General features: G+C 40.3%; 1 protein-coding gene and 1 long non-coding RNA gene across 14 annotated transcripts in view; one reads left to right on the forward strand and one right to left on the reverse strand.

Moving 5' to 3' along the window:
• LOC101796734 (von Willebrand factor D and EGF domain-containing protein) overlaps positions 1-13,469 on the forward strand; it is a 179,256-nt gene that overhangs the window by 146,345 nt on the left and 19,442 nt on the right. For all 8 annotated transcript variants that reach the window (XR_011810468.1, XM_072040487.1, XM_072040489.1 and 5 more), the window contains 2 exons: positions 2,516-2,611; positions 4,132-4,227. Coding sequence is in view for 7 of the 8 variants with exons in the window: in XM_072040487.1 (XP_071896588.1) it covers positions 2,516-2,611; positions 4,132-4,227 (192 nt within the window). In the remaining variant the exon portion in view is untranslated. The remainder of the gene's footprint in view (positions 1-2,515; positions 2,612-4,131; positions 4,228-13,469) is intronic.
• The window catches only part of LOC113844086 (uncharacterized), a 197,786-nt gene that overhangs the window by 97,462 nt on the left and 86,855 nt on the right, over positions 1-13,469 (reverse strand). For 5 of the 6 annotated variants that reach the window (XR_011810472.1, XR_011810469.1, XR_011810471.1 and 2 more), the window contains exon 2: positions 12,513-12,608. The exons of the other annotated variant lie outside the window; for it this stretch is intronic. This is a non-coding gene — a long non-coding RNA (uncharacterized lncRNA). The remainder of the gene's footprint in view (positions 1-12,512; positions 12,609-13,469) is intronic. 6 annotated transcript variants of the gene reach the window in all.

A 13,469-nucleotide genomic window follows, 5' to 3' on the forward strand; every position in this document is an offset into this window, starting at 1 on the left:
AGATTTTGGAGTTATGTTGATTTACAGTCTCAGTGGAAATGCTCAAAAATTGCCATGGCCACAGATATAAAATCACTCTTTGTTGGCCTTTTCCACGAAGAGCTCAAAGGAGCCCTGCCCTGCAGCCCTACTGTCTCTGTGGTGGAGATGAAGGCAATGCATTGCTCATGATCTGTGCAATTTCCATGCTTTGTTCCTTTTAACCCTATACATTTGTCTCAAGGTGGGAGAGAAAGAAAAATGGTTTGGCTTTTGGTGATTTTTACCAATATACAGTCAAATCAGAACTTAAACATTATGGGACAAGAACAGAAGAAGGGCTGGTTAAACTAGGAAAGGAATGCAAGAAATTAAATGTGGCTTCTGCTGCTAAGTTAGCAACTACACATGCAGTTCTAATACGTAGTCGAAGGCAGAAAAATAAACCAAAAAATGTAAGTTATCAAAAGCTTACCTATTAACTACTGAGTTGTTTTGGTCCATCTTTGGACTGTCTTGCCATTCCAGAAGATGGCTTTTAACTGTATAAGACAGGACAAAAGTAGGTTCAGAAGAACTTTTCTCCCCCTGCTGTTAACTATAGGATATTTAGCTATTCCCGGCTGCACTTAATAATGGCAGAGTACCTACGAAAGCTGTGCTCAGGGAAAAAACACCTCCATCAGTCAGTGAGAGTGAGGTGGGGACTGGAATTAGGTACCTATTTCTAGTCAGGACTCATGGTTTTGAACCCTATTTGAATAGCTATAGCTCAGACTTTCCTCTCAGGGCTGAAGTGCAAAAGATGGAATGCAGACTCTTTCCTCTCAAGGCACAACTATAGCACTCACCTGGGACAAGACATGCAAAACAGTGAAATATGAAAAGGAGCAAGCATGAGGAGTACCTTAATCAGTTCCAGACCTCAAGGCTACAGAGGCAGTCTGCCTCTGCCATGGCAAATATTAAATGACTCAGACACCTTCAGCCTACATTACCTCTCCTGGAAGGTGAGCGATGTCATTTTAACCTCCTCCCTGAGACTGCTGTAAATGACAGACCTACTGAGGACACATAAATTAACCTAGCTAAGATCCAGCATAAATGACTGAGACTACTGCTCCCTATTCTGGTTCCCCCTATCTCCTTTTCCAGCCAGAGATTACTCTCCTTGAGTTTTGCAATTTTATTTTGGTGGGAGATTTGAACGGGATTATTCTAACAGAGACAGTAATTTCCAACCCAGAACAGCAGATGCAGGATTTGTTTGTCTGACAATACCATGGGTGAAAGAATATCAGCCTCAGTTCTCCAGCACTGTTTTGTGTGTGCTAGACAGAGGATTTTGTGGAGACTGTTGGGGTTTCCTTCCTAAATTGATGTTAGAGGAATATCTGGATATATGTAGATATCAAAGAAAAAAAAAAGGAAAAAAAAAAAAAAAAGGAAAAAAAAAAGAAACTTAGGGTACTTTATCGATGGAAATATAATCACTGACAGAGCGCGGACATCTGTGAACTAGCTGGGACAATGAGGGAACTAATCCAAATCTACCATTAGCAATGAATGAAGTCCATTTTGAGTTCATAAGTGATTGCTGCTTAGTCAGAAAAGCCTCTCATCTAGACTGCAATTTTGCTTTTTTCTCTTTCCAAATTGACATTTTATTTCTCCTTTAGTTCTTCTGAAATATTCTAGTGACCCTTAATTTATTTAAGCTTACATTTATTTAATTTATTTAATGGGCTATTCTGTAAGACAATGAAAGACGAAAGAGATGGAAGGAAAAAGACTGCTTTAAAGTGTCACTCTATAATGAAAACTCTATGAGCATCTTTATTCTTCACACAGTAATTTCCCAATTAAAGTAGATCACAATTCAAATACTTTTAATACTTTTTTTTTTCAACTGTCAGGTACTTGCCACATAGAAATATGCAAGACAGCTTTTAATTCCTAATGCCTGTTATATTGTCTACAGTAATAACGGATAAATAAACAGGCAAAGTCAGTGATTTTGTTGATGATGCATAAGCCAATATGTCATGGTAGCTGGCATTTAAATGAGGCAGAACAAACAAAGGTTTTGTGGTGCATACCTATTCAACTTCACCCAAATGCCACTATGCTCTGCTGCACTCAGACAAAGTAGCAAATGGTTAACATCCCATCCCCAGGTTACCCACGCTGTATGCAACATGACTGCATTTTGCTGCCCTGGGACCAGGTTTGGTCAGGTTACCAAAGTGAAAGCAAATGAGCTGTGCAAATCAAAGAAAGATATCAGAAACAAACTATTACATTATATTTTATTTCATCCTTTGAGCTATGCTAAAACATCACTGAAATGCTTACACCGTGATGACAATGAATAAATGCCCCTGCACAACTGACCAGCAAGGATTGTGTGAAATTTATCACAATATTACTAGAAATATTTATTCTAATGACATGTGCAGTAGCAAAAGAGTATGTAATGTAAAAAAAAAATCAGACTGATAACAGATTAATACATTTATCTTACCTTCACATACAGCTGTGTGCAATCCCCTGTGCTTAAATGGAGGAATCTGTGTACGGCCAAACACGTGTGCGTGTCCTTATGGATTCTATGGGCCACAGTGCCAGAGAGGTAAGGAAGTCCTATTTATCATGTTGATAAAAGATCCAGGCTGAAAATATAAATATATCATTACCTACCCGTACATGCAGTATATCCAGAGATTTTCCTTGTCATAACTCCCTGTGCGCTCTTTGGATATTATGATCTGTCATAAATCTGCATTAAATTGTTCTTAATGGTACTGTGACGGAGTAAGCACTTGTTTATGATGGCATTAATGACAACTAAACAATTAATTTAAAACAGTTTGGAGTCAGTGATATCACCAATTCACATCTATTCAATTACTCTTTAAAGCATGGGTCAACTTCGTTCATTTTGCAGAGCCTATAGTGTGTACTACACTGCATTTCAGAGCCTGATGATTTTTTGTCTTCACATGGGCCTCACCATAACACCTGCTTGACCATCCTAGTGTGTAGTGGGTGAGAGACTTATATAGGACTTCCTTAGGTCCCTGCTCAAATATTTGATCAAATATCTCTCCTTCCAGTGATAGGACCTTATTTTGAATCCATCTCCTAAAGGAGAGAGCTCTAAACTGAGGCTAATAGTGCCTTGGGCTTCTGGCTCAACTCATTTGTGCTGCAAAAATCAAACTAATGAATCCTTTAACTACCTATTAGACCAAGCAGAACAGATGTGAGATAGGAACTTAAGTTTAGAGCTCAAAAAGCTGACAGACACTTGTGTTAAGAATGGCTCTAAAAACTTCTCCTAATCTGGGAATATAAATACACTATCATTACCAAAACAGACCTATTTCAATATTAGAAGTTTATTTCTCTTTCTCTCTCTCTCGTTTCCCTGGAAATATTTTTGCAAGTGAATGATTCATGAACAAAAATCTAATTGCAAATAGAGCTTGCTGGAAGCTCTTTGTGATGCTGAGGGGGGAAGGAAAGAGTGAAAATTATCCAGACTCTGTAGCTTGATGATCTTTCTCTTGGCATTCCACATAAAAGGTGGTTTTCAACGTCTAGGTGATTTGGAATTTTTATCCTGAAGAGTTCTGGTTTAAACAAAACTAAAATTTGAAAATAAATCTCTACATTTGTGGAATATGGAAGTGGTACGGGGAGAGAGTGGATGGGTGCTAGAGAACAGCAAAATCCTTCCTCCACTTTCATTGAGAAAGGGGGAAGAAACGGTATCAAAACAAAGTTATCAAATATCAAACACTGTTCTATATTTCAAGGGCAGCAGACCTTGGAAAAGCCCTTTAGCTAGAGTTAAAAACCAGAGATTCTCTGCGATATTCCTACCACTTAACTGCAGGTATCTAAAAAAGACCCTCAGGTGCGAGGAGTCGCGTCCCACAGTCCTTCCAGAAACAAGGGAGAATCAAGTTTTTCAGCTTGGTGTCTGACCGAATCACCCTTTGGAGAAACACCTTATATACTCTGACTGAACAAAAAACCTCTGCAGGTGTTTCTCCCAGCACAGACACTCAAATAGAGGCTATATGTATGTAACACTGATACCTGGCATGGTTTCAGTGCACTAAGCTTTTCCTTTCCTTCCTCTAGCTGTTTGCATTCCTCCTTGTAAGAATGGTGGGCACTGTGTTCGAACCAACGTGTGCTCCTGTACCGAGGGCTACACTGGAAGAAGGTGTCAGAAAAGTAAGTTACAAACTTCCCTTTGCTTTCCAATCTGACTCATAAACAGTTTTTATCCCTTTTGTGCAAGTTCAATGGAATATTTAGTATTGATTCATGCCCTGTTCATCTACATCTCTATCACAGCACATAGAGGACTATGTTGGGTCTAGAACCAGCCTGTCAATTAGAATAGCATTATGTCAGATCAACATGGGGAGTGGAATGTTTTGCTGAAGTCCTCCTTAAATGTTACATGCATTCAGAATGAGTGATGTTCATTGCATTTGGACATAAATTAATTATTTTGCATGAAATATTTTGCGGAGAAAAAACTAAAGCTAAAGGCAGAGGAGCTGATCAAGATCCTTAGAAATATCAGAATATCATACTTCTAGCTTAATTAAGACAGTTGGCTAATAATGTCAAAGCCTTGCCTTTGTTTTTGTTACTGAAAACTCCCTCTTCACCTTAGCATCAGTATTCATATTCGATTCTTCTATTCTTATGGGGAAATAGGTTTTTTTGGCACTTTTACCGATTCTATTGCTCAACAATATCTGTCACCCAGGGAGTTTAGGATATGTATGTGAAAAGTTTTTTTTTATTATTATTATTTCTTAACTGGTTTGAAATTGGCAAAAGGGGAGCTGTGAAAACAACCATTCTTGGCAGGAAGAATCTGTACATTTCCAGAGCACTTTATGTTTCTCGCACACAGAGAAAAAAGCTAGTAAAAAAATTCCTTCCAGCAACAAAAGCCCTCTCAATCCCCATACTGCAGCTCTCCTCTCCTTCAGTGGAGGGAATCACGATGCACAGTTCTGCCTGGCTGCAAAACACACGATTGAATAGTCTGTTCTGGCAGGAACAAGCTGGAGGGAAGAAAGGAGGAAAAAAAGAAAAAAGAAAAAAGAAAAAAAAAAAAAGAACACCTCATGTTTGGCATCTTGTTTTTGAGGTTAGAGAACATTAGAAAAGTGCTGTTTCCAGCTTTAAACATACTACCACATCTCAAGACAGATCAAAGAAAAAGAGTTGACCATGACTGGAGTCTAGCAAAGCTCTCCCCTGAATGTTCCAGCTGCTACCAACCCATGGCATGCTTCTCCCCCCTTCCAGAGTTTATGAAGTTTTGTAGCCCATCTTGGATAACCTTTTGCAACAGGTCTTCCAAAGAGGATGAAAATATGTTTTTTCTGATTAATCTGAACCTCTGTTCCATTCCCACTACTATATAGTCTGGGATATAGTCTGCTTTATTTAGCTTAATGCTATAAAAACTTTTAAAAAGGACCTGCATCTGTGATGAATGAAGAGAAACATGATTAAGTGGGAGGCAAAGGTTAATATTTGCTTCCTCTTACTGCCCACTGGCTTGGTAGGTAAAAACTGCTGTGTAATGTTTTATTTTTTTTTCCTGTTTACAATCAATGACACGTGGGACTGGTTTCATGCTCCATAGAAACAAATAGGTTGTTTGCAAGCTCTTCATAGCAAGCAGTTTTTGTTAGAGCTATATGTCTTAGCACTGCTGGCACAGGAACTGGTTTCTCTCTCCTCTACCAGAGGATCCTCTCCCATTCCCATGAAGGACTGGAGGCCACGTCCAGGATTGAGTCTCAGCTCACCTCTGGAAACACTCCCCACAATCATTGTGGGAAAACAAATGGTCACACTGGTCAGAGGTAGCCTTCAGTCACATTTCAAAATTCAGATGACCGAAGCATTTTGTGCCTTTTTTTCCTGTGAGGTTTTAGATACCATTTAGGCATTGACATAATTGGTCAGCTGGTGTACTTGGGGCACATTTAAGGAATTATAGGCATAGTCATGCATGACAAAGTTATTCACCCAGACAAATTAAAAAGCAGAAAATAAATTCCTAGAATGAATACACTCTGCAACACAGCCCTGTTTTCTTTAACACAATGGGAAAAAGTACCACAATACTCATTTTATGTAGATCATTAGCACTATCACTAGCTGTACACGTATTTATACATTTTCACAGTTATCAAGCAGTGATGAAGCATAGTGGCAACATAAGAATAAGTCCAATCATTTTTTTGAGCACTTACCCCTCAGATATTTTGGCAGTGTTTCCACTGCTTTTAAACATTTCTCTTTCCTTCATAAAATCTCTGGACAGAGAAACAAAAGTTTCTGTTTGGTTTTGGCAGCTTCACATTCTCAACTGAAGGAGGTAAGTAAAATTAAACGCCACAGCAGCCAACCAGAGATGGGTTATCCCTAAACCGAGCCCAAATTTGCTATCGGTTTGCTTTACATATAGAGCAACGTGCCTTGGGATTTTCATGTCCATCTCTGTATGGTTTAGCATTTCTAACGCTTTTGGCCTGTGAACTAGCAGGGCAGAGTGAGAGCACCATGCCTTCGCCATTCAGCCTTAGTCGCCTATGCTTCCTTGGCATGAGGAGAAAGCCTTTCAGCCCAAAAATTCATGCTCGTTCTGCATGTAAACACACTGTTGCCTCAAAAAAGGTGTAAATCAACCAGGTCTGATTGGCTGCCAGCGGAAATATAAGGCTTTGCCTGGTGTGTTTACTGATAAATAACCGCCTGCTGATTATGCAAACCAGCCACCCACACCCAGAACAAGAGGGTGTCAGAGCTGACAATGAAATGTGCGGCTATGCATCACCGATTGTACAACCTTGCATCCTCGTTTGCTACGCATTGTTTTCAGTGTAATCAGTCTTGTTGAGCGTAAAGAGGCAAACGCTGACAGTATCTCAAAATGAAATATTTTTCCAGATCAACTTTGCATCAAAGAAGCACACTCTGCTTTAATAATAAAGAAAAGCTATTTGTGTGTGGTTTTGAATTCCCTTTTGAAGAAAAAGCACAGCTGTAGCAGTCCTGGAATTTCACTCCTTTTCATGAGACTTCGGTATTCACACCGATTTCTATTATATCCTCACAAACATTAAAAGCAAAGAAAATAGATTAAATTTTATGTATTTACACACATTTTCATCAGACTGCTTTATAAACAACTTTTAAAAAGGGAAAGCTAATAAAAGATGAAGAAAGCTAACAAAAGCTGAGCTCACTTTTCTTACAAAGGATTGCAGTGAAGAGAAAGGGAGGAAAAGAGGGATTCACAGGACCACACGTTTATCCCTCCTCTGCTGCTCTCTACTTCTGGCAAGATCATCTCTGAGCAAAAAGGCAAGCCACAGCTCCCTCTGGAGCTCACGAGCAAGCAAAGGTCACAGGAGAACAAGGCTGAACATCCTTCTCCTCCCTCCTGCAGCATACCAAGCTAGCTGCAGCCTGCCCTGCGGACCCTCAGGCCCCCTGCCCCTCGCCCTGCAGCCAGCCGGGTGGATTATACGTGTGGTTTAAAGCAGAGGCTGCATTTCTGCACACAGCTGTTTTACAGCATCAGGCCCAATCCTGCAGGCCGAGCATCACAAAAAGCACCACACTGACACCAGGACTTTGCAGATTGCGCCTCGAAGTTAGTAGATAATTATTTCTCCATTTCTGTAAATGCTGCGGGCAGGATTTATAGGCAATACACAGCATGCAATATAACTCACACTCATTCTTCAAGCTCTGCTTCCTTCCTTTCCCTCCCCTTCTCTCTTTCCTTCCCAGTACCGTGAGGACTTTGCTGGCATCAGAGCTAGAGGCAAACTAAATTGGAAATGTGAACACTGGGTTTCAATGACAACTTCTTGCTAAGCAATGTCATATTGTGAAAGTCACTGATTTCCTGCATTCCAGCCCTCCATGCTGTGTTTCTGTAGATTACTGCCTTGCGAGCTGCACACGCAGGAAGTTTTACTGCTCAACGAATTACACTTCCACTGAGTTATCATCTTGACAACTGGTAATATATTCTCTGGAATATCTTCACAGAGTATGCAGATTGACTCAAGCCATCTGAAACCAGCTAGTTTGCAAACGAGCTCCAGGATCCCCTCCCACACAACTGAGGAGGGCACAATCCACGTACCTAATCCAAATGGATGGAGTCATCTTTAGCGTGAGACCTGCTTTTCATATGTCAGGGACGTGCTCGGAAGCAACAGCTAATTGACCAAGATTGCTGGATGGCCAGTATCCTCAGAAAGTGGGTGTTTGGAAATAAGTAAACAGCTGCTCAAGCAGAGAGGTTCATAACTTGCTGCTAAAAGCATTAGTTCTGCTGACAGAGTAAGAAGATTGGCATCGTTGCTTGTTGACTGGTTGATGTGTAGTCTGGGGACGTGGGAAAAGGAAACACTGCTCTCATTTCCTACTTGATGCTGAAGCCCACATAACAGAATACAAGGGTATTAGGTGTCATCCTCCTTCCTTGGGCAGGATATACAACAGAAGACGAAGAAAAAAAAAAAATATTCAGGGCTACCACTGTCTTTCTCATTCAGCTGAACACCAACTGATCTGTGCATCCTGCCTGGGGGAATGGGGACAGCTCTGACTTCCCAGAGACAGGGACAGAGCCAGAAGGGAGGCAGCAGCTCAGGGGGCAGTCTGGGGTCTGCACTCAGAGCATTGCTCCTCTCAGCTCACTCTGAGTAAGGATGCGTGACAAAGCCATCAGCTGGTCTTTCGTCAAAGCTACGTTTTGTTTGTATGCATACAGATGGTGCATTTATTTTAATAGGGGCTTCGAGCACATGCAGTTGTCTCTAACTTTATTTATCAGTAAGAGAACAAGAATGTATCTGGGTAAGAAGTGAATATATATCCTAAATAAGAAGCAAAGAAACCTTATTAAATTTTTATTCCTTCCATAAGAAAAACATTCACAGACTACAGAATGATTTTTGCCGAAGTAGAGAATCTGGGGTTTGGGCCAATATTTCTTCACTTGTGTCTTAAATGCACTAAAGAAATGTGTCTGATCTGCTGCTGTATGTAAACGCATACTTAAACTAAAATAGCAGGGATTCTTGAATTGCTGCATTTCTCTTTGCAGTGGCAAAAGAAATTATTTTTTTTTCCACTAATTGATTTAAGTAACAATACTAGGCGGGGAGGAAGGGGTCTATTTTTAAGTAAAATATATATTTTTAAGTCTTCTCTTAAAAAAAGGGGTGTAAGATCTACTGCTGGAAAAGCACAGGGAGTGGGAAATGCTGGCGATTACATTGTCTGCTTATCCACAAAAAGACCTTGGCGACACAATCCTCTCCAACATCGATTCCCAAGTAAGCCTCAGCCTACTTCCTAAGACAGATAATAACACGATGAAAAACAGATTAGTGCAGTGCCAAAGCAGAGAGCAATCCTTTACTGCAGCTCCTGCCAGGGCTCTCACCCAAGGCAGGTGCCTTCTGTGGAAGAGATCCTTGCTCCTCGGCCATGCTACCAGCCAGGCCACAGTGATGTGCTGCTGTTCCACTTCTTAGCTTGAAACCGTGTCACCCATTTCACTGCAGTGCTCTTGGATTCCCCTGCCCAAATCTCCCTTTTTTCTTTGTACAGATGGAAATACACCAAATTGCATCAAGCACAGGCAGTGGCTTAGCCCACTCAGAACAATGAAAACGCCTAAATGGCAGGTCATAATGCAAGCACAGAAGCAGCAAAAACAATCAACAGAGGAAAACAATGTATATGAGAATCCTCTTTCACTTCTTATTCAGGCATGACAACGAAGCGGCTCTACAGAACAATTTATACACACACTGTAATGGTTCACTGACCTAATAAAACACAGAGCATTCTTCAATGAAGAGAAAATGTTGCCAAACCCGAGACCCTAACAAGATGGGAATATAAGTTGTGCTGAGAGTATACTTCACAATTCCCCACGTTAATTATATACTAACAGTCACAAAGATGAGGATAAAGTATAGCTAGACTCTTTTTCAAATTAATAGTATTGCAATCAGACTAAAACCAATTGGTAAATGAAAAAGAAGGTTTTGCTAATATTCTCAAAACCTGACATTTCCTAGCAGTATATTCCCCAAATAAACTTCATGCACAGCTGCAGATGCTTATTTTGTTTATGGTGGCTTTCATTCTGAAAGATGCTGAAATACTTTGCACATATTCAACCATCTTACCATTGTACTTCTAGGAGTTTCTCCTGCTAAGAGACAATAGGAAAAGTGACGATTGGGGCACCCAGAGGGAGAAATATTTCAGCCCAATTAGAGTGGAGAGTCCCCTCTCTGAATCAGAGTGGCAATTCTTTATTAGTTTCCACAATGTCCTGAGCTTTAAGAGTCTTGCCCACCACACACTGGCAGGGAATCATTTGAAAATAAAGACAGAGAGACCAGGATCCTCTGTTACTGGTAGAAAATTGTGTCATCTGATGGGAGCAACATAGCAGTGCAGACAGGACCCCAGTACACTGTGTACCGACACTCACAGCTTAGTATAGCATCTCAGCAGTTTGGCCATCCAGTATCCATTATTTTTCCCATTTTATTTTCTGATTTAATACCTGAATTAGATTTATTTCCTGCTTTAATAACTCTAAAAAACCCCACAGGTATATCAGCGTACACATCAGAACAAAGACCAGACGCAATTAGGCAAAGCACTGGCGTCATACTGCTGTCTATACGGCCTATAATTTTTCAGACCAATTTTTTCTTCTGAAATGTGTGCTAGGTCATGCAAACTAACTCATATTGCTAGAGCTGTGTGGTAATGTGAATATATTATAAATGCAAACTGTCACGACACCCATCACAATTACATTTACAGCTCCCTCTGTGTCTTGTAGTAATTTGTTCTCCTGCACTGCATCCCTCTGAGGTTTCTACCAGATTATTTTTACTATTCAGAAAGGTAATTTATTGAAGAAGTGCTTTGCATCTCTGTCAGAGATACGTGAAGCAAGAAATGGGGATGAACAAACCTCAGAATGATTGGTGGCTTTATAAGGCTAAGGATCCAAATTTTAGAAGCATCTTGCACAAAAATTGCAAACTTTTATTACATGACAAAAGTTACTTCTTAAAATTTAATCTAAGGCTATAATTACTGATACTCATTTGATCACATATCTGAAGTCACTTTGGCAGAGCTTGGACAGAAAGCTCATGATTTACAAATCCAAATCAACACAAATGGGAAATTTCAGAGAAAAGCAAGCACTGGAAAAACATACATCCCTAAAACTTAACACATGCAAAACTAGATCCTGACTGCCCTTGGAACAGACAAAAAGGGACTAGAAATTGCTAGTGTCCCAAATCTATAACATGTTTTTCAGAGCTATGTGCATTCGGGACCTTCACAGCAGCAGATATATTGTTACATCCATCTCACTAATGATCTGTTGAGCATCAGTTATACCCTCTAAAGTGCAGAATGACATATTTTACCTTGACTAGTTTCTGGCTACTGTCAGGGCAGTAGAATCCATGTAATGGTGCCCTGGGTTAGAAATCCCCTCTTTGGCCAGAACACACTGGTTTTGTGATTCATTTCTTCAAAGGACTAAAGATCATTCAGCGAGATCAAATCTTTATTCAGAGCCTGGAAGCATCCAGCCAATCCTTTCCTTACTGCACTCAGGATAATGTTTCATTTGAGCGGTGCTGCTGAGCTGCATGATGCATCCAGAGAGAAGTGGAGCCTTTCTTCCAGCCGATCAGTTGAACTGTGTTATTTTGTGAAACTGCTGACCTGGCCCTCCAGTTCTCCTCCTATGAAGAAGTTCAACATCCCTCCACTACAAGGCTACATTTGCAAGCTTGTCGCATTCCTGGCACTGAGCTTGTCCCCCCTCTGGTGTTTTATCAATAGGTGATGTATATTACCTATAAACTTTAGAAAAGGACTAGAAGTGCCAGTTTTAACACAGAAACCAACTGCTTTCACATCTACTGGTTTCATTTTTGTTCTCAGCTTGACTTCTGTCATCTGTGTTTTCCTGACAAGACCAGTTGGTGTTATTTTTAAATCTGTCCCTTGCTCTGTATCCTTCCTGTGTTGTATCTCCCCAGCTACAGCTCTTTGTTTTTGAGAATGTCACACCACATCAAGATAACCACCGAGCAGAAAGCAGAAAACGAACATTAAAACAACATGTACACACACAAAAGCCAAAACTGTGACTGATCAAGCTTCCTACTCCTCAAAAGAGCAATTGAGAGAGCAAGTACAAATATGCGCTAGAGCCACGGAGTAGTCAGTCCAAAACCAACCCCAGCCAGAAATAAAAGCAGTGCCTATGAATCACGTACAAATGACAGCATAGGGATGGTGACAAAGGGTACATTGAAGTATATATCTACCAGTAGGTGTTCTTTTGGCTACATTTCTGTGTTCTTTGTCAGTGAAGCTGTAGCCTGATGCATTACCTTAGCTGGCCCACACAGATGTTACTGCTTGAGGCTATTTTCTCTCTTCCATCCAAAGGCAGAATGCACCCAGAAGCAGGTCAATTTTATCAGCTTCTACAAGCAAGGGGAAAGGAAAAATAAATAATAAAATATATATATAAAAATAATATTAAAAAAAAAAAAAGAGAGAAAGAGAGAAGTTGTCTTGAAAACTACATCTTCTAATCATTACTGCAGTGTGACACACTGTCTCCTCATGAGCAGCATGACTTGGGATGCATGATGACAGGTAATTCTTGATTCAGAAAGAAATCGTCAGTGCACTCTCATTGTCAGAGAAGGACATGGATGTTCAGCTGCAACACAGCATATTACTGAAACATTGCATAAAATCCCTTTCTGCCAAGATTTCAGAAGCCTGATTTAATATTCCCTCTGCTTTGACGTTATAAGGGTGGTGATGAAGATTCTCCAGTTTCAACAAAATTACAAGGCTTTCACTCCTTATTATCATCCACTTCTAGCTAGGAAAGGTGCAATGGGGTATATGCATCAAAAGGTGGCTAAGGTTCAACCACAAAAGTTTTTCGTCTGCTAATCCACAGAGGCAATGGGAGTCTGAAGGAAACGTCTGCCTTCTTTTAATCACTGTAAACTGATCAGCAGCTACTGCTGGCTAATACTGTGATTGTTAGACCAAGAGATTACTCCCATTTGCTTGTAGTATATGCTGTGAAGCAAAGCATGCCCACTGCTTAGCTTCACCACTGGCCCCTTTTTGCATAGCGGGGATATTTTGCTTAATATCATGCATGTGTTAAGGGAAAGCTTATTGTAAATTTATTGCAAGAAGTGCAGACAAAGGAAGACACTGGAATTGTAGGTGTCCATTGCTGATGCTACTTACACCAGGAGGACCTACTAGACTTTAGAGGCAATATTTAACTTTTGCTTTTAGTTTTCCTTAGAATTTTA

Source organism: Anas platyrhynchos, chromosome 7, assembly GCF_047663525.1.
Source record: "Anas platyrhynchos isolate ZD024472 breed Pekin duck chromosome 7, IASCAAS_PekinDuck_T2T, whole genome shotgun sequence".
NCBI lineage: Eukaryota > Metazoa > Chordata > Aves > Anseriformes > Anatidae > Anas > Anas platyrhynchos.